Source organism: Papaver somniferum, chromosome 1, assembly GCF_003573695.1.
Source record: "Papaver somniferum cultivar HN1 chromosome 1, ASM357369v1, whole genome shotgun sequence".
Classification (NCBI taxonomy): domain Eukaryota; kingdom Viridiplantae; phylum Streptophyta; class Magnoliopsida; order Ranunculales; family Papaveraceae; genus Papaver; species Papaver somniferum.
Genome location: NC_039358.1, coordinates 248,369,237 through 248,394,184, shown reverse-complemented (window position 1 = coordinate 248,394,184; position 24,948 = coordinate 248,369,237). Strand labels below are relative to the sequence as shown.

General features: G+C 35.8%; 1 protein-coding gene and 1 long non-coding RNA gene across 2 annotated transcripts; one reads left to right on the top strand and one right to left on the bottom strand.

Moving 5' to 3' along the window:
• The first annotated feature begins 11,393 nt into the window (after positions 1 to 11,393).
• On the top strand, positions 11,394 to 12,314 carry LOC113276413 (F-box protein CPR1-like). Its single transcript, XM_026526016.1, has one exon. The coding sequence runs from the start codon at positions 11,394 to 11,396 to the stop codon at positions 12,312 to 12,314; it is 921 nt and encodes a 306-aa protein (XP_026381801.1).
• A 9,078-nt stretch (positions 12,315 to 21,392) lies between these two features.
• On the bottom strand, positions 21,393 to 22,989 carry LOC113324539. Its single transcript, XR_003347943.1, has 2 exons — positions 22,421 to 22,989; positions 21,393 to 22,311 (listed from the first exon to the last, which is right to left on the bottom strand). It is a non-coding gene; the product is annotated as an uncharacterized LOC113324539 (long non-coding RNA).
• Between the last annotated feature and the right edge of the window lie 1,959 nt (positions 22,990 to 24,948).

The window sequence follows — 24,948 nt, the reverse complement described above, 5'->3', positions numbered from 1 at the left end:
CTAAACTCGATAATGAATAATTTATGTAAATTTTCTTTTATGCACTTTTAAGAAATAATGAAAAAACATATATATTGTTTACTTAATCATGATTTTTATTTTTTTATGTCTAAATGCAGTAAAAATTGGCACTATTATTCGAAAAATAAAGAGAAATGACACTAGTCATTAAAACATAAAAGGATTCGGATCCATAATGTATGTCCAAATAAAAATCATATCTTTCAATATTTTCTTAAACATGTGAACTCAAATCACCTATGGGTAATTGTTGTTCTAATACATTTAAGCAAAACATTATAATAAGCACTCGACAATTAATGATTATTATTATGGCGGAAATAATTATTTGAAATCATTGTGGTGATTTCCAAAAAACTTAACAATAATGTCATTATCATATTAATTCGATAATCGCTAAACCTTACCTTTACGGTTTGGTGACTTCGTGCTTATAATAACATTAAGATTATTCCTAAGATCAAAAACACTTGTATATCAATGTGGTGATAACTAAACAATCTCGACATAATGATCTTAAGGATAAGTTACACAATATGCGGTGTAACTTATAGTTACACATTCAAAATATCACCACTGACTTGTCTTAGGTTATGTTTAGCTTGTGTAACTAATAGTTACACATCAAAATTGGTTGTGTAACTTAAGTCTACACATTCATAAGCATGTGTAACTCCAAGTTACACATTGTATAATGTCTAAGGTTAAGTTGCACAATACATTACAGCATGATTTCAGTTTGTGTACTTAGTAGATACACATTCTTTGTACCATGCTTTTGATTTTGCAATTAAAAAAGAGTGTATTTGAGAAGTACACAACTTTCTGATTCATGTTGTTTTGTTGTGTAATGTGTACAGGAAAGTTAAGACACTCATTCAATGCAGTTAAATATTTGGTGAAAGAAATAAAGCCAATAGGACTATCTGACAGAGATAAAACGTATCTTAGGAAAGCACCTTATGGTGATCTTGTCATGATGTACTACGATGAATTTTATGTTGCTGCTCCAAAGAACATGAAACAAATAACAACTAACAAGCATGGGGTTGTTAAGCTTTTAAACTTCTTTGATAGAGATTGTGAGGTACCATGTTCATTTAAATTTGGAGAAAACTTTATAGATTCTACACCGGAAAAGTTTGTTGGTATAACTGGAAGTAGAAGAGGTCAAAAGAATAGAAAAGTTTAATTTAAAGAAGGCGGATGAAAACGTATTATACAAAAAAAAATTGATATCAAAGAAACACAACATTCAACAACAGTGACCAAGAAGAAGATTATGGAGACAATAATAGAAGTTATGAAGAAGAAAAGGAGAACAAAGCTTGACGATAAGCATGTAGTTTGTTTGATAGGGTTTTATTTTTGTTGTGTACTTTTTTTGGAGATAAAAATGCTAGCTTAGTAAATGTTAAATATCTTGCACTTGTGGAAACTTATGAAACTGTTCTTGAGGTCTCCTGGCCAGATTTGGTACACCAGCATTTGTTTGAGGAAATACTAAAAAATGTAGACTGTCCTTCAAACGTGAAGGGTTGTGTGCAATACATACTGGTAGGGATAATGTTTTTACTTGATTGTAGTTCAAGTAGTTTTACTACTGAGTTTTAGATACTTTTTGCTCGTCGACTAATTAAATTGATTGATTGTTTATATGTTGCAGGTCTTGTTTGCTGAGCACACACCAGCAGGAGTAATACACAAAATGAAAAAATAACAATGTGTAAGTAATATTTACACATCCATATTTTATAAGTGTAAACCAAAGTTACATATGCATTTCCCTTCTATGTTCAAAATACAAACACTAGAATAGAAACACATTTTAACTGTGAACTCACAAAATGTAAAATCTGAATAAATGATCCTTGCACATAATCAATGTTGCAGAAAAATAAAAACGTTTTGCCGATGCAAACCTACATAAATAAAACTAAAAAAACAAATAATCCAAGACAAATAAAAAAATATTTTACTCCCAGAAATGAATTTCAGTAACTTCAAGCTAGGGGCACGGACTTCGGAGGATTCTTACAACCTTCCCTGTTGTGACCAGCTTCATTGCAATTGCTACAATGAACTTTCCTCTTTACCTTATTTTCACCTTTACTAATAATCCTTTTCCCTTGGGGTCTACCTGGTTGTCTCTTTACGATAGGTGGGTTGATGGTGTTGTCTTTATCAATATAAACATGCCTGTTGTAGTTGGGAATTGGATGGATGGCATGCAAATAAGTCTTCCTATAATAGTCACTCGTAAAGTACGGTGAAATGAAATCAATAGATTCAAGTTTTATCTTTCGTATGGCTGCAAGAGCATGAGCACAAGGGAAACCGTATACACGCCACCTTAAAAAAAACAAAAACAAGAATATAAACACTCAAAAACTCAGCATTGCATATACAGGATGTGTATCTTTCAGTTAAACATGCATATACAGAATGTGTAATTGGTAGTTACACATGCTTATACCTAGTGTAACTAGAATTTACACACCCTTTAAACTTTCAGAATATTAACATACAAACAAAAAAAGGCATAATAAATAATACCTTTGACAGGTGCAAGTCCAGTGTTCTAGATCCACTCTGCGAGTTCTTTCGCTTAAAACTTCAAACACAGTAGGACTAGCAACCAATAGTTTCCAAGAAAAACCTTCATCTTGTAGAGCCTCAAGCCTTTTCTCATACTCCGGAGTTAATGGAGTCATCATATTATCACCAAGAGCACGACGCTTTATCATTATATTCATAACTTTCATCCTAATCTGAAAAGAAAAAGAAAACTTATGAATCTACAAAGTGACAAAACAAGAAACAAAGAAAAAAACAGAAAAATCACTCTACAAACCTGATCAAGAAGAGCAAATGCAGGCATCTTCTTGTGAACCTTAATCCAGCTATTGAATGATTCTGCTAGAGTACTAGATGTGCGTCCATACCGAAAACCTTGGAAAAACACATTCGCATATGCTTAAGGTGGGATGATTTCTATATAATCAGCCACCCAATCGCAATTCAAATCTTTTATATTCTGTATGGCCTTAGCATGGTTTTCAGGTGAGAGTGTGTACGTCGCTTCTTGGAAGTGGTCAAGCACGAGAGAGTACCTAGGATCTGATCCATTGATGGGAAGATTAGTCTTCAAATGATAGTACCAGAAGCTATGGAATGAGTCTGGATATACAAGTGGAACACCACACAAGAGTCCTTCATGGCGATCCGAATGTAAGGTGATTGGCCTCCCATCACCAATAACTTGAGTCAGATTTCTTAAAAACCACTCACAGTTGTCGTTATTCTCAGAATCGACTAGTGCCATAGCAAGGGGAAAAAATCCTACAAAGTGTGCAGAAATTGAAGTTAAAATAAGTTACACAAAAAAAAGAAAACAATGTGTAACTTGAAGTTACACATCCTAAAAACAGATATGTAACTTAAAGTTACACATGTTATTCCCCAATGTGTAACTGAGGGTTACACATGTATAACTCTCAGTTATCTCTCAGTTGCAGTTGTTCAGAAAACTTAAAAAACATACCTTTATCAACATTAATCCCAGTAGCTGCCATCAAGCAGCCTCTGAGTCTACCAGTAAGGAAAGTAGCATCCAAATAGACCATTGGACGACAAAACCGGTACCTATTGATGCATGCATCAAACGAGATGAAAATACGTTTGAACTCTTTATTTGCAGGGTTAAATTGAAAGTCTATCACACTAACTTTGTTAGTTTCCCTTATAGCATTAATATACCATACCAAGTGCGAGTATGACTTCACATCGTCACCATAAATGGTCTCATAAACCTTCTCTCTAAATTTATAGGTCTGATAGTACTCCATGGTAATTCCATAGTTGGTTTGGAAATCATCTGCAATTTTCCTTGGCTTCTTGTGAGGATTTTTGCGAACTTCTCCCTCGATCAAACTAGACGTGAAGCTGGTTGAGTATTTTTGATTCAAATTGCGCCCACCAGCACCACAAGTGTGCTCAGGATTATAAGCTTTGACCTGAGAAAGTTGATACAAAATATAAACAAATAAACCAAACACAAATTTGGTTCAAAAAAAGCTTAAAAACATCAATCAGGTGCAAAAAAACATCATGTGTAAACAAAAGTTACACATACTGTAACAAAGCATCATATGCTAAAGTGAAAAATAACAGAACAAAAGAAAACTACCTGAAACATTTCGTTCCTTTCATCAATAGAAGTTGCATGAAATTTCCAGCCGCATTCTTTTACTGCACACTTAGCCGTGAACCTAGAACGCTCATTGTGTGTTACAACCATGTTAAAACCAGTGCGAATACGGTACTTGGTGTAAGCAATCCTGGCCTCCTTAACCCCTTCAACAAACACATGACCAATCTCACCAAGGACCATAGGCCAACCATCCGACAACAAGGGTTTTGCAGGCTTGCTACAATCTTCCAGATACATTCCAACTGAGAAATTGTTTCTCGAAGACGTACTAAATTCATTAGAAATAGAAGAAACAACCATAGAGATAGATGAGAGGCTACATGAGTAACATTTTGCAATAATATATCAAAACTGGTCTTGTTTTTAATTTGTGAGGGAAGCAAGAGCTTGAAGCGAATTATCACAGTCAACCGGAAAATCTTTCCCACCTTCTCGGAAGAAAAAACAAATACCAAGTGGAGTAAATTGCTTCTATTTCCTGCAAACTTCGGCTTTAAACTCATCAAGTGTGGTTTCAATACTAACACGAGTGGTAATGAAATCAGAAAAGTAGCGAACAATAGCAATGGAAATAGCAACAACCATGACAACCTTAAAAATACAAACATACAATAAAAAATATCAAAAAAGAAAACGAACGTAATTCACTCGGGGGCGTTGCCCCCTCGTGAGAAGTATATCCTAAGCGGCAAGCAAAATAATACAATGAGAAATCAACATAGTAAACAAAATGGAAAACAATAGAAACATGAGTAAAATATACAAAAATGATAAAACTGTTTATAAATAAACATGCTACAGGACATATATCTGTAACTTCAAGTTACACATGCTTAAAATACAACAAGATATATATGTGTAAACTAAAGTTACACATGATATATATGTGTAAAACTAAAGTTACACATGCATTTCCCTTCTGTAGCCTTAAGTTATGTACTATGTGTAACCTCAAGTTACACATACTGTAACAAAAAAATAACATCTCTAAAATCATTTCGATCTTCTGAAACAAAATTATTTCTTCATACGCCTCTCAGTATCAACAAAAAGTAAACAGCAAATTCTCAGATCCGACATGCAAGAAAAACAAATAATTAAAAAAAATTGAAAAAAGTTTTCAAATCAAACCAAAATAAAATTTGTACCTATATTTGTTGTTTGCTTTCTTCTGAATCAATGCCTTTTCTATTCCTCTTCTCAGTATCAACCAATCATGTTGTAATTATCAAACAAATCATGCTCAGTATCAAACCAAAATCAAAACATTAAAATACTAGATCCATAAAAATCGAAATCAGTGGAATTGAAAACTAAATCGAAAATAAAATTCGTACCTATGTTGATTTCTCTATTTCAACCTGTCTTCTTCCTCTTCTCAGGCTCACAAAAACCGAAACAAAACAAAAAACGAAAATCAGTAGAAGATCGAAATCGAAAAATCAATCAGAAAAACTAATGAATCAAACCTATTTGATAGAAACCGAAACGATAAATTGATACAAACCTATTTGTTGTTCTTCAAGGCATTGTCTCAATCTCGTCAGATCTGAAATCCAGTGATTAACATCAAAAAATAACGAATTGTTGTTCTCCCACTCGTCTTCAACACAACAGCAAACTACCGAATCCTTGTTCTTCAATGAAACGATTCGTGTAAGTGAAAAAAATCTAATTCTGCTACTGCTACTACTACTACTGAAGAAAAATAAACGAGAGCGGAGAGAGAGAAAAAATCTAATTCGTGTAAAACTGATTTGATTTTCTGTTTCTTTACAAAACGTCTATAAATACTGGAGGTTAATTTTGGTATTTTTAGATTTATTAAAAAAGTTGCAGACATCAGCAATCCGGAATATTTCAAAACCTGGCCCCAAAAATAAAAATTTTGGGCCTAAAAATATAAAAAACTGAAAGTATGGAGTTAATAGTGGAAGACCCATTTGGTGGGGCTTCTAAATATTGAACCCATATAGTAGGGTGGTTATAGTATTTTTCACTCTTCGTAATGAGAATTAAGATGCCCAAACAAGAGCTGTGGGCTTGAAACCTTGGCCCAGTGAAGAATTTTTGTTACAGTGGAAACTGGATATTCAGTATGGAATTTAGGTTTGGAAAGTAGCCGACTATAAAATAGAAGAGGTTGTCTTTGAAAATTCACAGTATAGACATATTTCTCTAGGTCTGGATCATGTCGAACCTCCCCGGAGAAATCTGTGACAACATACTTTTGTTGTCTCCTGCAAAATCAATATGCCGATTCAGGTGCGTTTGCAAACACTGGTGCAGCTTTAACAGAAATAATGCTATGATCTGTTGTGTTGATGATTTCTTCAATACATTGCAGACTCAATTTATACTAGTTGAGAACATGACTCACTACTAACAGACTCCTACAAACCAGCAACAACGACTCACGACTTCCACTACTACTGACACGTTCAAAGCAAGACTGAAGACACTACTACTGACACGTTCAAAACAGAACTGAAGACTAACAAATAACTGAAAACACATACACGAACTAGGCACTAATTTTTGACACTCCCCCTTAGTGCATAGTTACGGTCAATTACTCCAAGAAGGTTCCTAAAATTTTCAAACTTAACTCTTCCAAGTGCTTTGGTAAAGACATCTGCAACTTGTTCTTCACTTGGAATGTTCTGCAGCTCTATTTCTCGATCAAGCACCTTCTCACGAACAAAATGATGTTGAATTTCGATGTGTTTGCTGCGAGCGTGAAACACCGGGTTTGCTGCAAGCTGCATTGCACTCTGGTTATCACATTTGATAGGTACTGAATAGTCTACCTTGTTGCTGATATCACCAATCAATCTTTTCAGCCAAATGCACTCCTGTGTATCCATAGTTGATGCCACATATTCAGCTTCAGTGCTTGAAAGTGCCACAGTACGTTGCTTTTTACTGCACCAGGAAACTGTTGCTGAACCCATATAGAAACAATATCCAGTAGTTGAGCGCCTGTCATTCATATCACCAGCCCAATCTGCATCAACGAATCCGTGCAACGAACACTCTTTACTGCCTGTGTACATAAGACCATACTCCAAAGTACCTTTGACATAACGTAGAACTCTTTTTGCTGCAATCCAGTGAGACACACAAGGTTTCTCCATAAACTGAGAAACAACTCCAACAACATACAGAATATCAGGCCTTGTGATAGTTAAATAGATTAAACTACCCACAAGTTGTCTATATAAGGTTGGATCCTTCAATAACTTCCCTTCATCTTTCAATAATTTGAGACCAGCCTCCATAGGTGTAGCCATTGGTTTTGCATCATCCATGACAAAACGCTTCATTAAACTGGTAGCATACCCCTTTTGAGAAACAAAATAACCATCTGCCTTTTCTATTTCAAGCCCCAGAAAGCATCCAACTTCTCCCAAGTTTTTCATTTCAAACCGAACGGATAAGTTATCTTGAAGACGTGCAATTTCAGCAACATCGTCTCCCGTAATTATCATATCATCCACGTATAACAATATCATGGTACACATATTTGTTTTCATTTTAACAAATAAGCTAGAATCTGATTCCGAAATCTTAAAGCCACAGAAAGTAAGATATTCAGAAATCTTACCATACCAAGCACGTGGAGCTTGCTTAAGACCGTACAACGCCTTCTTTAGTCGACAAACGTAATCCGGGTACTGCTCTGAGATAAAACCTTGGGGCTGCTCCATAAAGATTTCTCGATCCAGTTCACCATAGAGGAATGCATTTTTGACATCAAACTGCCACATATTCCAGGAGTTGTGCGCTGCAAATGAAATGACGCTTCTTACTGTTACCATTTTTGCGACAGGACTGAATGTCTCTTCATAATCCAACCCATAATTTTGTGAGAACCCACGAGCAACTAGGCGTGCCTTGTATCGATCAACAGCTCCGTCAGCCTTCTTCTTTAACTTGTAAACCCATTTACAGGTTACTAGCTCGGTATCTTTAGGCTTTGGTACTAACTCCCACGTGTTGTTCTTCTTGAGGGCTGAGATTTCCTCTTTCATCGCATCCTCCCATTTTGAAATTCCTTGAGCTTCTTTGTAGCATGAGGGCTCAAGTCCAGTCATATTTCCTGAAAGAAAACATGATGTCACAGTACAAGGGTTTAATTGAATCACATAATCTTTGAGATGCTTAGGTTGCTTTCTTGCTCTTGTTGACCTCCTAGAAGAATCTTCTTGCTGATTTGAATCATCAGAGTTGCTCCCCCTACTACTTGTAATATCACCATCAGTTGTCACCTCTTGGTTTCTCACTAATTTTCTCCATCCACAGCAACGGGATCATCAATTTCATCCTCCAAGTTGGTAACCATGTTAGGAATAGTGTAATAATTTGATACCTCGTCGAATATCACATCTCGAGAGGTGACACACTTCTTCGTCTCTGGATTCATACATTTCCACCCCTTTCCTACATGGATCATAACCCACAAAGATGCATTTTCTAGCTTTTGGGTCTAGTTTTGTTCTGTTGCTTTTAGGCACATGTACATAACATATAGACCCAAATACACGAAAATAACTCACATCTGGTTTTTTATGAAATAGAATTTCAAATGGAGATTTTTCGGTACCTGGCCATGGCGGCAATCGATTTACCACGTGACAAGAACACTGCATTGCTTCTGCCCAAAACTCTCTAGGAAGGTTCTTATCGTGCAACCATGATAGACTCATCGAGGTGAGGTGTGCGATCTTCCGTTCTGCTACTCCATTCTGTTGTGGGGTACTTGGGCATGTCATTTGTCGTCGAATGCCATGATGACTGCAGTAGGTTAGAAACTCGTCTGACATATATTCACCTCCATTGTCTGTTCGCAAACACTTTATTTTTGACCCAAACTCCTTCTCTACGTTGTTCTTGAATTCCATAAACCTTGAGAAGACTTCGCTTTTGTTTTCCATAAAGTACACCCATGTGTATCTTGAATAGTCGTCGACAATGATCAACATATAATGAAGGCCACTGTAACTTGGAGTTCTGGTCGTACCGGTGACATCTGAGTGTAATAATTCAAACATTTTTGATGACCGGTTAACTGAACTTTTAAACGGAATACGATGAGATTTACCGTATTGACATCCTTGGCAGATGACATATTGTTGTATTCTCTCCAGATCAGGTACACCATCAAGTAGTTTCTTTGAAGAGATTTGTTGCAGCAGCTGATTTCCAATATGGCCCAATCTTGCATGCCAAATAGATGCACGATCATTCCTCCCAATATTCTCTACAAAGGCTTCACTTGCAGTCATAACAAACAAGGACTCCTTCTTCTTTCCAGTGAGAATAATGTCACCTGTTAACGATTTAATATTCTCGATAATCTTTACGTCTTCAGGACCAAAAAGAACATACCTTCCCGACTTGGTTATCTGAGGAACAGACAGAAGGTTCTTTTTCAGTCCGGGAACATGATATACATTATCCACATCTACGTTATCTCCATTTCGTTTTTTAACTATGACATTCAGCTTCACTTCATTCACTACTGGATGCACCGAGTTATCAGCTGTAACGATTGCTCTCCCTCCATCATGTCTACGGACATCCGAAAGTAAGGACTCGTTTCCAGTTGCATGATGTGAGCAACCAGAATCGACAATCCATTCCTTCGTATAATCAATAGAGACATTTGCATTACACAACTTTTTACTCTCCTTCATATCAGCAACTTCAATTGAAAAACATTGCTCCCATTTAGGGTCATCATCCTTCTTTTCATGGACGACATTCGCATTTTCATCCACGAGCTTTGCACGACATCTCTGCTGGGTGTGACCACGTCTTCCACACCTAACACACTCAAGCCATTCTTCATATCTCGTGCGACAATTTCTTGCTATGTGATTAGGCTTCCCGCATTTGTGACATTTAAAAATCTTCTTTCCACGGACCTCCATCTCTCCATCAGCATCTCTTGATTTTTCTTTGGTGAAAAGTACATCTTCTGAACTGTGGTTTCTTGACATTTGCTTCATCAACGCCTCTTGGTTTGAGAGAAGATTTTCTAACTCAATGATGGACGGTTGAGTTGTCCACCCTTGAATACTGGAAATAAAAGACATGAATTCTTTTCTCAAGCATCGAATTATATGACGCCGCATTCTTGCCTCACTGATCTTCTCCTCCTCATCCAGTTCTGAAATTTCAGCACAAAGGTTTTTGATTTTCAGAAATAAATCAGAGATGGACATACCTCCTTGACTTAATGTCGCAAGCTCATTCTCAAGAAATTGTAACTTGGCAGTATTCTTCTTCATATTCAACCTTTCAAGGTTATCCCAAATTTGTTTTGGCGAAATCTCATCACGAACATGATCAACATACTCCTTACTGATTGATGTTCGCAAGGCATAGAGAGCTTTTCCGCATTTTATCTTCCACTTCCTACGTGCTTCAGCATTATCTTGAGTGTCGTCAGGAATAACATCAGCACCACTTACAAGATCCCACAGGTCTTGACCTTGCAGATAGGCCTCCATACACAAACGCCAATACTTGTAAGTGTTACCTACAAGCTTCTCCACACATACTTGAGCCGAATTACCACCATTCATCTTCACAGACAAGAACAAAAAACTAGACTTCTCTCTCAGATTTTTTTTTTTCTTTATGTTGTAGCAAACTAGTTGTACTCGAACAAACAGGTTTCTCTCAACCTGCTCTGATGACCATAACAGAAATAATGCTATGATCTGTTACTTCATCAGATCACACAAATAGAGAAGAAATCAGAAGAGAAAGAACTGGAATATTGCTGAATTCTATTTCTCAATTTAACTAGTTGTGTTGATGATTTCTTCAATACATTGCAGACTCAATTTATACTAGTTGAGAACATGACTCACTACTAACAGACTCCTACAAACCAGCAACAACGACTCACGACTTCCACTACTACTGACACGTTCAAAGCAAGACTGGAGACACTACTACTGACACGTTCAAAACAGAACTGAAGACTAACAAATAACTGAAAACACATACACGAACTAGGCACTAATTTTTGACAAGCTTATCCAATAGCGATAATTTTATTGAGAATCGTCTTAAGCACAGTATTGAAACCGAAAAATTAAATTGTTTTTCAATAAAAAATAATGATAATTCACATGAATTTTACATGCATATCACAACATTCTCATCAGTATTCGAAGGTCACCAGTGTGAGTCTGTTATCGATTCTCCATTCAAAGATAAAAGTCTAAATATTGAAATTGTTGGTTCTTGTAACGGTTTAATTCTGATGAGATGCTCAAAAGATTACTTGGGGAGTAGGCGTTGGCTTTGGAATCCATGTACTAAAGAGCTGAAAGGAATAGTAAATCCAACAATTAAACATGGATTGTTAGATTATCATGGGATTGGTTATAATCGCGATACAGATGATTATTCCACGATTGTGGTAGCTACCCGTTACATCGAGCGTTACTCGAATCGTTATCGTGTCTATGAAATTGAGCTTTGCACATTAGGATCGAAGTTACGGAACACCGTATTCGGCATCGTTTCTTATGAAATTATAAGTATGGATGGTAAGGCTGAAGCAATATTTGTTTTTGGAGCTTTTCACTGGATAGGGAGACGACTTCCATCCAATAGATTATGTATTGTTTCTTTCGATATCCGTCGAGAGAACTTCATCGAAGTAGTGGTCACCCCACTAGTAAGTGATATATTAAATAACGTTGATAATAATCACAAAGCGTTGGGTGATTTAGCTGGGTGTCTTTGCTTTATACGAACATATGGTGGTTTCAATATTGATGTCTGGGTGATGAAAGATTACAATGTGTCTGAATCATGGACTAAATTGTTCATCGCTCGGCTCCCAGTAGTTGAAAAGTCCATAAACTCTGTGAAATTACTATGGGAGTTCAAGAATGGTGAAGTTTTATTTGTAACAACCACGGAATCAGATCACAAGAATCGTTTAGTTTTATATGACCCGGTTAGTAAAAAATCTAAAGTTACCATTATCCAACATACTGCACGCAACAAATGGAATATAGAGGCTTACGCTGAGAGGAGTCGTGACGCTTGACTCAATCGATTTGGGGTGTTCAGGTCAGAGGCAAAGAACATATGCTGCACATTTGTAAGGATCAAGATAATCTTTACGAAGCACACCTCACATAGAATGCAATTATCCCAACTATTTTGTCAAAGTAAATAAGAAATAGATGAAATCAATTGTGAATAGTCATGTTTTATCTGCAAAGAAAACATATCTGAATCTTCTTTACTACCCTTGTTGGTTCCGTTGATTCTTATTCCTTGCTATGTTTAGTTCCAGTCAAGTTGCCGAGAATGGCCTGACAGTTAAAAGTGCAGAGATCCAGATGTGAAGCAATTTCAAAGAATAGGCAATTTGAATTTGCATATTTCAGTTTGAAATTCACCCATTAACCCCTTGTAGTACTACATTCACATAGACTTAAGTGATGCAACATGTTAAGAGGTGACGCAGAATATGAAAAAGTTTTGCCAGACTTAACAGTTCATACATTGAAACACTTTTAAAGTTTTGCCAGATAATCCAAGGCTTTTAGTACCATTCTCCTCCCTCAAATTACATTTGATATTTCACAACAAATACAATCAAGTTGTTTCAAAGAGGACAAACAAAATCACAAAAAGATGCAGAAAAAGGAGAAAGAAACTCAAGGGTCAGCAGCAGGTACCAAAAAATACCCCATGGTTCCTCTCTCATTTCTCCCACACAGAATAGAAATCTAAAGTCTGATCGAGTATTGCATGATTCACATAATAAAGATCAGTAATAGCAAAAAGTAAATTAATCCCCAAAAAACATCAGATATCAAACCTTCAGCCCTTATGGTGTGTTGCTTGCAGATGCAGTACTCTGAGAAGTGACGCAACTATAATCATCAATACCTAACTCACCATCACCCTCTTCATCAGAAGAAACATCATATGATTCATCATCACCATCATAGACTCCATCCTCATCATCATCATCTTCACTGTCTTCATCTTCATCATCATCTATACTGTCCTCATCCTCACTATCCTCTTCCTCATCATAACATTCTTCTTCATACAGCCAAGGACCATAACCCCTCTCGTTTTCACCATCCTCTACAGCTTTAGCATCAACCAACACCCTTGATGGCACTGCTCCATCATAGACATAATTCACAATACACTTCTCATCAATGGGTACTTTAGCTAACTCATCATTGACACACCGATCCTTATCATGTCCTAAAACACCACATCTACAACATAGTTTCTTAGGCAAATCTTCATACTTGAAAGAAACCCAGTGCACTTCATTGAGATTTGTAGAGATGCATAGCCAAAAACCAGTAGCTAATCTCATAGTAACATCAACAACAACCCTGATTCTCAAACTATTGTTTCTCTTCCTTTTCCTCCCACACAACAAATCAACTTTTAAGACTTGATATCTACTGACTTCCCCAATCTTGAAACCCAAATTTTCTGTAATGGTTACCCCAAGAGGGAAGTTATGAGCTTGAATCCAAAATGGACAATGAGTGAACTCAATCTTAGATGGAGCTGGTACATCAGGACACAACTCTTCTAATAGAAGTACATACTGATTTTGAAACATCAACCATGGTCTTGAACCCATAACCCATTGCTTATCTTCATTGTTTTCAAACTTGAAATTGAAACAACCATCATCAAGGACTAGTATTGTACAAGTTGAGATGAGATTAATCCATTCTCTATTTATCTCTTTGATCACTTCAGCTGGTTCAAAAGAAATGCTTTCATCTGTAACAAATATTTTACCAATGATGCAAGAGTTGTTATCCCATTTCTTTCGAGTTTTTGATTCTTGGAAGGGTTTTGGGGTTTGGATTATTGAAGATTCTCTGGCTAAGAAGTCTTCCATTTTGTCACAGAAAAGAAGAAAGACGAATTGTGGTTGTCGTTGGTGGTTTATTAATGATTTCAATAGTTGTTTAAGGGCATTTTATGGGAGTGGGGTAGAGGAAAGGTCTGTGTGATTGGTGGAAGATGGAGGGGTTGCTGCATTGGTTAGCTAACTTCATACACCGCCACCTCGAGAACAGAGTGAAGGGTGATGTGATTTAAGCAAGGGATAGCATTATTATGAATAGGTATTTTGACAGTTGCCATGCCTGGTGCTGGTGCAGGACTCTAGAACCCTATTTAATGTGATAAACTTTAATCAGGATAAACGAGAGATATTTTATTGTGAGACTGATAGGTATTGCGGTGGAGGCATAGAAATAGCAAAAGATTTGTACTAAGGTGCAAGATTTTTTTCTTTGTTGGTCAACATGTGCAACATATTGTATGGAGAAAACTTTTTGACAAAGACTTGGAATACAGACCAGAGAAAAATGTCGCAGCATGATTTGATGGCTAAAGCCTTAGCTTAAGGACTTTGAATACCGTGCTTTGAAGTGAAGAGACAAGAGCAGAGGATAACTATGACTAGGAAGGAAAGTTGTTGCATGCGTTCATAGGCTAGGAGGAGAGTGTAGCAGTGTCTTCAGTGCCTATAAAATCCAAAATCCTCCTGCAAAAAGATCCTTTGCACTTGAGGACAAACTATTTTTTTTTCAATTATTATTATTCTCTAACCCTTGGTAAAGATAAGAGCAACTGCAGTGGTGCGATCAAAACCAAAGATCAAAAAAAGACCAAATTTTTGGTTTAGTCCGTGTTGTGACGCAACGGTACATGATTAAAATTTCGTCAGGCGGACTTTAAAAGTCCGCCCCATTTTTTTTTCGTAAAATTTCATCAGGCGGATTTTAAAAGTCCGCCCCATTTTTTGTAATTTTCATCAGGCGGACTTTAAAAGTCCGCCCCATTTTTTTTTCGTAAAATTTCATCAGGCGGACTTTTAAAGTCCGCCCCATTTTTTGTAACTTTCATCAGGTTCTTTTTCTTTTTTATTTAATTTGAATTTTCATCGGGCGTAATTTAAATCTCCGCCCGTTAACAAGCGTACTTTAAATTTACGCCCAGCAACAAGCGTACTTTAAATTTACGCCCGACTATATTAGAATTTGGGATTTGGTCGCGACCATATTTGGTCTGGAATTTGATCTTTGGTTGGGATTTGATCTTTACTCCGTCCCACTGTGTTACGATCTCATCCCAAATTTTTGGTTATACTCGCCTACTGTGGATGCTCTAAGACGATCATTTTTTTACAATCCTGTTACGTGGCGGCAGATTTTATTCGAGGACGACAGCTAACCGGATAAAAAGGGTCATTATATAGTAATTTGAATTGCCCCATATCAAAAAAGATTTAGTATAACTAATTAACCCTTATATAATTTAGTATTGATAATCAAGTTTAGTGTTAATGACTATTTTTCACTTATATTAACTCTAAATCAAAATAAAATCATATTTTTAGAGTTTAAAAAAAAAATCTTTTTCTTTTACATTTTCAGAATTAGTTACGGTTGTAATTTTGCTCGTAACGGTTCGTAAAAGATGAACTATCAATCGTAACTAGTTAAATTTGGGGAGAACCCAATCGTAAAATCAGTTACGGTTGGTAACCAAATGCTTAGAATGATTACCAACCGTAACAGTATTTACGGTTCATTTCGAATTTTAGTTATAAACCGTAATTGGTGACCTTTCTGAATTCTGAGTTCCAGGGTTATTTACGATTCATAATTATAATATCGACCAGTTCACTTACGGTTGAAAAACAAAACGTAACTGAAGAAAATTCTCAGATGTAAGAACATACGGTTGGTAATTGCTCAATTACCAACCGTAACAACATCAAAAACTCCAGTTACGATTCGTAATTGAGTTAAATTCAACCGTAGCTCACATAAACCCAGAAATTTCAATTTTCATCTAAAACCCTGATTTTTGATAAAAATTATACTTAAATCTAACAAAATAAACCAAATCGTAACTGGATTTTTCAAAACATACCTCATATAAGTCACTACATTACACTTTATTAATTTTCGAATCGTCGATTAATCGAAGATGATGAAATTTTGAATTTTAATGGAGGTTACGGTTGATGGGAAGAGGAGGAGAATAGAAAAAGAAAGAAAACAAAATTTTAATTTAGCTTTGATTTAGGTTAAAATATGGGGAGGATAATCTAGTTAGTTCAGACCCCCTATATAACATCCCCTAACTAAATAGATGGACATTATTATCACACGGCCCCTCTAATAAAACCTATTGCCCCTATAACAGGATTGTTTTTTTAATGAATATTGGTATTTTGTAAATTTATTAGGACATGAGAGGACGAGGAACCACTTGACAGAGAGAAAATGCAAGTTGTATGGAAGAAAATGAGAAGCCACGGAACTTCACAGAACAGAGATACTTAGTGACGCTGCACCACCCAAAATGTGTAAAATGGCATTCCGCCAATGGCAATACAAATCGAAATAGCCCAATTATAATAAAGTAAAAAGCCCGGATCATAAATTTTCTCCCGGGTCGATTGTGAATTGATATTGATATTTGATTCATCTAAGAGTCTGCTTTAAATCGCTCACAGAACACATTGTTTAAAAATCTGTTATGCGAAACATAAAGAAACATGTTTTTGGGTATACCAAAAATTTTCTAGACATACAATTTTATTTTCCTAACTAGAGTGTGTTTATAAGGGGTGTCTAATGGGTATGCAATGACCTATATACCCTTAAACACTTCGAAAATATTGATTTTTAGGCTTTAGGTTCGGCTGATTCGTGTTGATGAGTTATCAGCCGAACTTTCCTCTGTAGACTCAATTCTTTCGATCTTGTTTTGACCATAACTTCTTCATCCGATGTCGGAATGACCTCATTCTTTTTGCGTTATCTTCGTATTTTCATTCTCATGAAGATGAAGATAAAATGTACTTGATTTTAATGGGTTGAATTTGGAACTTGGTAGTCGGACTCCTAAATGTGTATAAACCTATATGTTTTTTGTAAAATTAGAAACATGTTCGGCTCATATGATTGTTTGAATATGAGCCTAACTTGGAAAAATATATGGTTCGGCTGATACGATATGAGCCGAAGTTGGAAAAATATATGGTTCGGCTGATAATTTGTCTCCATTATCAGCCGAACTTTTCATTGTTCTTCGTTCTGAAAGTGTTTGTGAACAGTTCGGCTTATAAGTCAATACTTTTATCAACCGAACCATTCATAAGCACTTTCAGAAGAAGAACAATGAACAGTTCTGCTTATAATTCATCTCGCTAATCAGCCGAACTTCGTTCTATAATCACAACAAGTTTTAGTTTTTTCTCAATTACTCATTCGGGAATCATTGTTGTAGTTGATGTGTATTTTCCTAGGTTTTTTAGATGAATAATGAGCCTCCTTATCCTCCATTGATCAACAAATAAAATTTCTCACTTTCTCCTTCTCCTTCTCAATAAAATTTTTTTCCCCCAAAAATTTTCATCTACACATATAAACCTTAATTCTGAAAATTATCTTAATCACTAAATAAAAATTTTAATCACTAATCCAGATTATTAACACTAATACATTAAGAGCAGATTTGTCATTATAAAAAAATTTGGTTAAGGGGCTTTCTCATTTTGTTATTTAACATCCCCTTTTGAAATAGTGGAGTATGCCTAGAAAATTTTTGGTATGCCCAAAAACATGTTTCAACATAAATCCTTGTGCATTGTCATTTCCAAGTTTCATTTCCACGATTGAGATAAATAAAATTTTGTTGTAATTCTTTGTTAGACCAAGCTACTAGTTCCAATTGTAACTAGTGCTCCTATGAAATGCAGCCCACTAAAACTAACATAATAAGCCTTAAGTGTACGGCACCAAAATGAAAAGAACACGCGGAGTTCTGATAAACAGAAAACATGAAATGTAAGAGAAGAAGAGAGTACACGAGAATAGATTGAGAAAAGAACGACTTTTATTGCCCGGCCAAATTGGGCCTATGAGACTTGACCGTGGCCTATAGCTATAGCCTATATGATTAACAAGTAATTTTTAGAAACTTCTTATCCATTATTTATGTTAATGCCTAATATATCCTTGTTAAATTAGTGATGATTAATTAAGTTAATATTTGTTAAGTTAATTAGTGTTTGAGTTTGAATATAGTGTTAGGTTTAGAATAGAAATGCACTTCCTCTTTTAAGGTTTGGAGGGAAAGAAGAATTAGAGGAAAAAAGAAATAACTAGGGTTTGTGATTTTCTTAACAAAAATGAAACTTTATAGTGATGATGAAGACTCTAGTAGTGATGAAGAAGCGGGAACATCAGATTATCATGATTTCGATCCTACCGAGTTGAATGAAGAAGAGAATGTCAACCAAATAATGCTTGAGGATATTATTCAATCTCAAGAACAATTTCGTCGGGAAGAAGAAGGTGATAATGCTTCTAATAAACAGGTATGAGTTGTACGAACTACAAACATGTATTTGCATGTCCCAATCGCCCAAAAATGGATAATTTTTTAAAACTTTAACCCAGAATCCGTTTATTCGATAACACCACATAAACCGATTATGTGTAAAATCCCCAATTTGGATACAACAATCGGTTGTTGTTATTCACCACCAGGGCTGTCAATGGATGCTAACGTAACGAATATTGGCTCTTCCGCTACCGTTGCCATTAAAATTAGCGGATATCCGATATCGGTTAAGTTTGGAAGGAAATATGAAATTCAAAAACGTTGTCGTTACGTTGGACTTACCGGATAACAGATATTTTTCCGTTACCATCCGGTATGTCACAGGACATACACAAAACAGGTTTAAAACACATAAAAAATACACATAACAACTTTTAAATCCAAGAAAACAAGTTCTAAATCCATGCCACACAAAAAAAAACATACAGATGTCCATGCCACACAAGAAAACAAGTTCAAAATCTCCAAATTATCCACTGCCAACTGCATCTGCAAATGCATTCCTCCATCTCCAAATTCTCCACTGCCAACTGCATCTGCAAATGCATTCCTCCTTACTCCTTAGTCCTGAACTTCTGCATTTTGAAAGGAAAATCAAAAGTGTTAGACACTAACACAACTATCATTGCAATTATCCAATAAATATAAAAGCAACTAAAATATTAAGATGTGAGGAAACTTACCAGTAACACAACTATTACTGTCACTGAGAGTGATATCTGGCAACCAATCACCCAAACAAAGCAATGCTTCAACAAGTTCTGGAGCTGATGAACTCCTGTGAGATGACCAATTGTAGAAATCGCCAGCAGAGTCGCCACTGTAGAAATCGGGGTCGAAGTAGAGGTCGGTCACGGGTCGAGAGTCGGGCATGTCCGATCCCTAATTTATCATGGGGGAAGAATCATATGTGCTCATCCGTTCGTGGACGTTAGTCGCACAAGACAGACAAATGTAACTTCTTACTAATTTGTTAATAAGAGAGTTAACTCCGTAAGGAAAAGAGATGTATTGAAGTCGCCACCTGATTAAGAGGAATCATGACCCTTTTTTAACTAATTTGAATTATTTCGGGAAAACAAATCTAGTTATGACTTACATGTTTATGGTATGCCATCAGAGAGTCTGGGTAAGGAGATTCTAGTACGTGATGGGAAGGTGTTAGGAACCCATCAACCGCCCAATCGTAAGATTGGCCTCTACTTCATGATTAAGGGGAAATTTTTATAATTTATTTTAACAAAACTTTCATATATAGATTGTGATATCAGAATTTACTGGAAATTAAGAACAGATCTTTATGTTTGAATCAGGTATGACAGAGGCTTAGTCGAAAACTTGATAAAGCTATGATTATAGATTTAAAATTAAGAGTTTAGGTCAACTGTTAATATTTTGGGTGTTAGGGGTTTTTGCCAACTCCTAATATTTTAGAGTCTAAATCGACTCCAAATTAATCTGATAATAAAGGATTAAGGGCAATCATACGTATGGTAAAGATATCTAAAGTCTAGATCGACAATAGATCAATTAGAGCAACTCCATGTGATCGACAATATATCAATTATTTACTAAAACATTCGATTAAGAAATCTGCTACAAAACCTTAACCCAAAGTTAGCCCCTCTCTGAAAAATATATATACAAGAATTCATCTTAAATGATACATGTACAACAGACATTTGGTTTACAAATAGAATACATAAAATCATAAACATAGTCGAAGTTAACCAACTAACGGACTCAACTCCTCAAAGCCTTCACAGCGCAACTCTGTTCTGTCTCTGAAACTGAAAGTGGGAATGGGTGAGCACATCATTCCTAAAAGGGGTGCCTAGTAGGAATAACATTTAACTTTCAAGTAATCATGGAAAGATTTGGAAAACAATAATATTTTCCCAACATTAAAAAGTGACCAAGTCACTGAAATACACAAACATGTACATGGACAAACTCCTTATTCAAACAATGTATACTATGGTTGTAAATCCCTAACCGACAATTCACACCTAATAGCTATTGATGTCACCAAAACCATGATGACCGATAGTAAGCATAAACGCTTAATTTATGTAGATATAAATGTGAAGGAGCGTATCCTATATACCACACGTGGAAATTCTTATTTCCCATAACAATTCATAAAAACAAACATGACATTACACATCCTTTCCATTCCATGAAAAGATTAACATAATCAACATAATTATTATATTACAAGTTAAAGAATGCATGAAATGCACAAACTTGCAATGCATGAGTTTATTAAACAAAGACTTTTGTAAAAGAAACAACAATGGTTACAACAGAGATAGACTTCCTATTTAATGGTTCTAAGACCATTTATGACTTTACACCTTTTCATTCTCTATCTTTAGCATAAATAATTGGGTTGGTTCTATAGTCCATTGAATAAGTGTTATGAATGTCTACAACTTTGTAGAAGGAACCGAAAGCTAATTCGGACCATAAGTGGTCCAATTTAACAAATAGGAAGTCTATCCCTAAGCCCAAGTCCACTAACTATCCCCTTAATATAAGGGGTCAAGGTCAGGTCAACAGTCCAAGGTTAAAGTCTAACTCGGTCAATAAGACTGATTCAGGTACACATGTGACTCAGTCAGATTAACTGAATCAGCTGACTAGGATGACTAATGGTAAAACTAGGCCATAATACAGGCCAAAACTTCTTACACAACTATGATTCCAACTCTAATTTACTTTTAAGCTATCCATTACATAAATTCAATCATTCAAATAAACTTCAAATTCCAATTACAATATAAACTCTAATTACCTGCAACTGCAGTAGCTGCAGTAACTATCTTCTCAACTGAAACAAACCAGCACAGTTATACTGTCACTCTATCTAAAACTCTCATACACAAACAATATCATTATAACTGCAACTCATAACTCAACGGCTCAGACAAACAACACCATTTCAGCTCTATCTTGATAACCAGATTAATTCCAATTTCATCTGCAATTGCAATCCCATCAAATAAACCTAAACTATAATCTTGTATACATTCCATCTCTACCAACCAATCATAACAAAACCCTCTATAACTTCTGTTAAAATCCAATTCTAACTTCTTCACTTTACAAACACCAACCGCAGCTTCATTCATTATCTCATTGGCATTATCCCGTTAGCCACACACTGCAACTTCAGTTCCACTTACACTACAGACATCTCTGCCACACTCTTCGTCTGCACGATCAACTTGAGTCCAGCAACAACCTCATTATCACTTCAATCATTAAACACAGTTACATTCATTCAAACTCCATTTTATCCACCTTTCATCACTCATGAGCTTATTCAACTCCCTACAATACCATTGTCACTGCATACCACCGTCCTCATTCTATTCAATTCATCTCAGTCACATCCACTATGACTTAAACTCAGCAACATCACAAATTGCAGCCACTCATATATACAATAACAACATCGTTATCATCTCAAGTAACCTCAACCATCATTTCCATGGATTCCCTTGTTCTTCAGATTCATATCATCAATTCCAACACCACATTTGAAGTTTTTAAACCTCTACCAGGAATGTATACCCCATGCAACTTCAACATCACCACCAGTTCACAGAGAACCCCTACAATAACCTCCAGAGCAAACAATATCATCTTACAACTCCACTGATAGTAACACAATCACATACCAAAGAAATATAACAGACTTCAGCCAATTAAAGAAAGATTTACCTTAAATCGAACTTATGTATTGAAGCAGCTGCTCTTGACTCCATGCGTTTCCTATAGCACAACTAACTCAACATCGATCATATCTCCTTAATCCTATTATTAACAGAATAAACCCTAGCTTCATCACAAATTCTAATTATCAGTCTTAACTTTAAAATCGAAACCCTATATCCTAATTTGAGTGAAACCCATCTCAATTCAATCTCCTAGACTCTCAATTTGATCTTCCACATCTTATCTGAGTTAATCAGAAGAAAACCTAGTTCTTCAACTCTTCATTAAATAATTATCCATCATCAAATTAAACACTAGCCCAATCATTATTCATCTGCCAACAACTCGATTTGCTTGCCGATTGGATACAAACTCCAAATAAAATCTAAGACCTAATCCGACTCCGCCTGATTTAATTTTCTGGTAAATATAAAGTGACTACTTAAATGAAACCACCACTAACAATTAGTCTTTAATATTTCCCACCTTTTATCGAACGCAGAAATAGCGAGTTGCTCTCTCAAATTTCAGTAGAAGATGAACAGGGAAGGAGGAGGCAGATGAAAGAAGAAGAATGAAAGAAGACACAACACAAGTATATCTTCTCGGTTCGGATAGGGATAAGGATGACGGAATTTTACTGAGGCACCCAAATTCTGGATAAGGGCAACCACAAGGATAGAATCTAATTCTGAGATAACTCGTGAACACTCCGTATCCGAATGATACGTTCGAATAGTCCATTCCGCATAACTTTTCGAAACCTATTCAATGATACTAATTTGGTATCTGGATCGTTGTTAGGTCAATTCCTATTAATTAACATTCATGTCAAACTAATCGAGTTATTATTGACTAATACGTCTGTTGACTAGTCTAATATCGTTGACAAGCTATAGGGTCTTTACATTCTCCCCACCTTATATCGTTTTCGTCCTCGAAAACTAAACCATCCTTCGGATCTTCTACGACTCCCCACCTTATAGAATAATCCTATCTCTTGTCTAAGCGCAAACAACATAAAACAAATCACAAACCCATATGGTTTTCTACAAACCAAAATTTGTTGCTCTAGGTTCACATACAAATTTCTATCAAATAGGAAAGTCTAAATTTCTTATACTAATTTCCATTTCAATAAGATAATGGTTCTAATTACGAGAGGAAATACTCTATAATAAAGTTTCTAAGTAAAATTTGGGATCTATCATTTCACTAATAGAAGCAAGTTTCCGTTCAATGCCTAGTGATACAAGAATGCAGTTTCCATGAAATAGCTATTATTCTCATCACTCTTTCTGTAATGAAGTTCATATCACCTTCTACTAAAACGATAAACAATGTAACAATGGTGATAAGTGTAAATTGGATCAGGATTTCCTAAAAATATAATTAGAGGGCTATATAATAATTAAGTATATATTTCATCATTAGAAGAATCTAATCTAGCGTACCTTAATAAAAGGAAAATCCAACAGTGCGAAGGTGCGACGTATGTTTTGAGTTATGCGAACGACCGTGCCATATACCTTAATAAAAGGAAAATCCAACGGTGCGAAGATACGACCGTATGTTTTGAGTTATGCGAACGACCGTGCTATAGCACGACTCCTACCAGTTCTTTCTTCTCCATTGCGATGTTTAATGTCATTAGTGATAAATTGATCCTTGCCATGTTTAATGTCATTAGTGATAAATTGATCCTTACGTTTCCCGATCAAGAAGCTCGGTACATTTTGTTGGATTAATTAAATGAGTGTACGGTGAATTCTCAAAGAACGCGCGATTGGTGGATATTTGAATTAATCGGGGATAGAGAAAAATGACAAAACATGGATCCAAATATCAAATCAGGGTCACCCTTATCTAAGTATTTTACCTAATTCCTAATTTACTCCTCACTAATCAGGTTTTGTGATTAATTGTAATTAGTAAATTGATAAGATAATTTGATAAATGATTAGTGTGTATTTTTATTTGTATTTGGGTGAGTGAGGAAGGAAAAAAATTTGAGAGGAAACTTTTTTTAGTGAAAATGGAAGATGATTTTGAAGAAAGAGTTGCTGCTGAATCTTTAGCTCAACTACAACAAGGAGCATATCTTCAATCTTCTGCTAATGGCAACATGATTTTTATGAGCATGTATGGAGAGTTTCTTGAAGAACCAACCCAAGAGAGTAAACTAGTTCAACATACAAGCACTCCCAGTAATCAGGAAAAGGCGCCAATGGTTTGAAAATTTGATTTTTTTTCTTTGAATCCACCATTGTTGCATCCAAAAAAGCTCGGTGCCCGTATGGACGTAGTACGAATACAATGCCGAGATTATCATTACCAGCATGGTATTCATACTATGTCCATGCTGGCCAACAACATCACCCATTTTGAAATGCAAGCCAGCATTGTATTCAACTGAAAACACCATGCAGGTAAAAAAGTTACTTTTTACCTACCACGGTATATGCTACCGGCATGGTTCAATTCTAATGTCACCATGCCGGTACCTCCAAAAAAAACATACAGGAAGCAGTGTC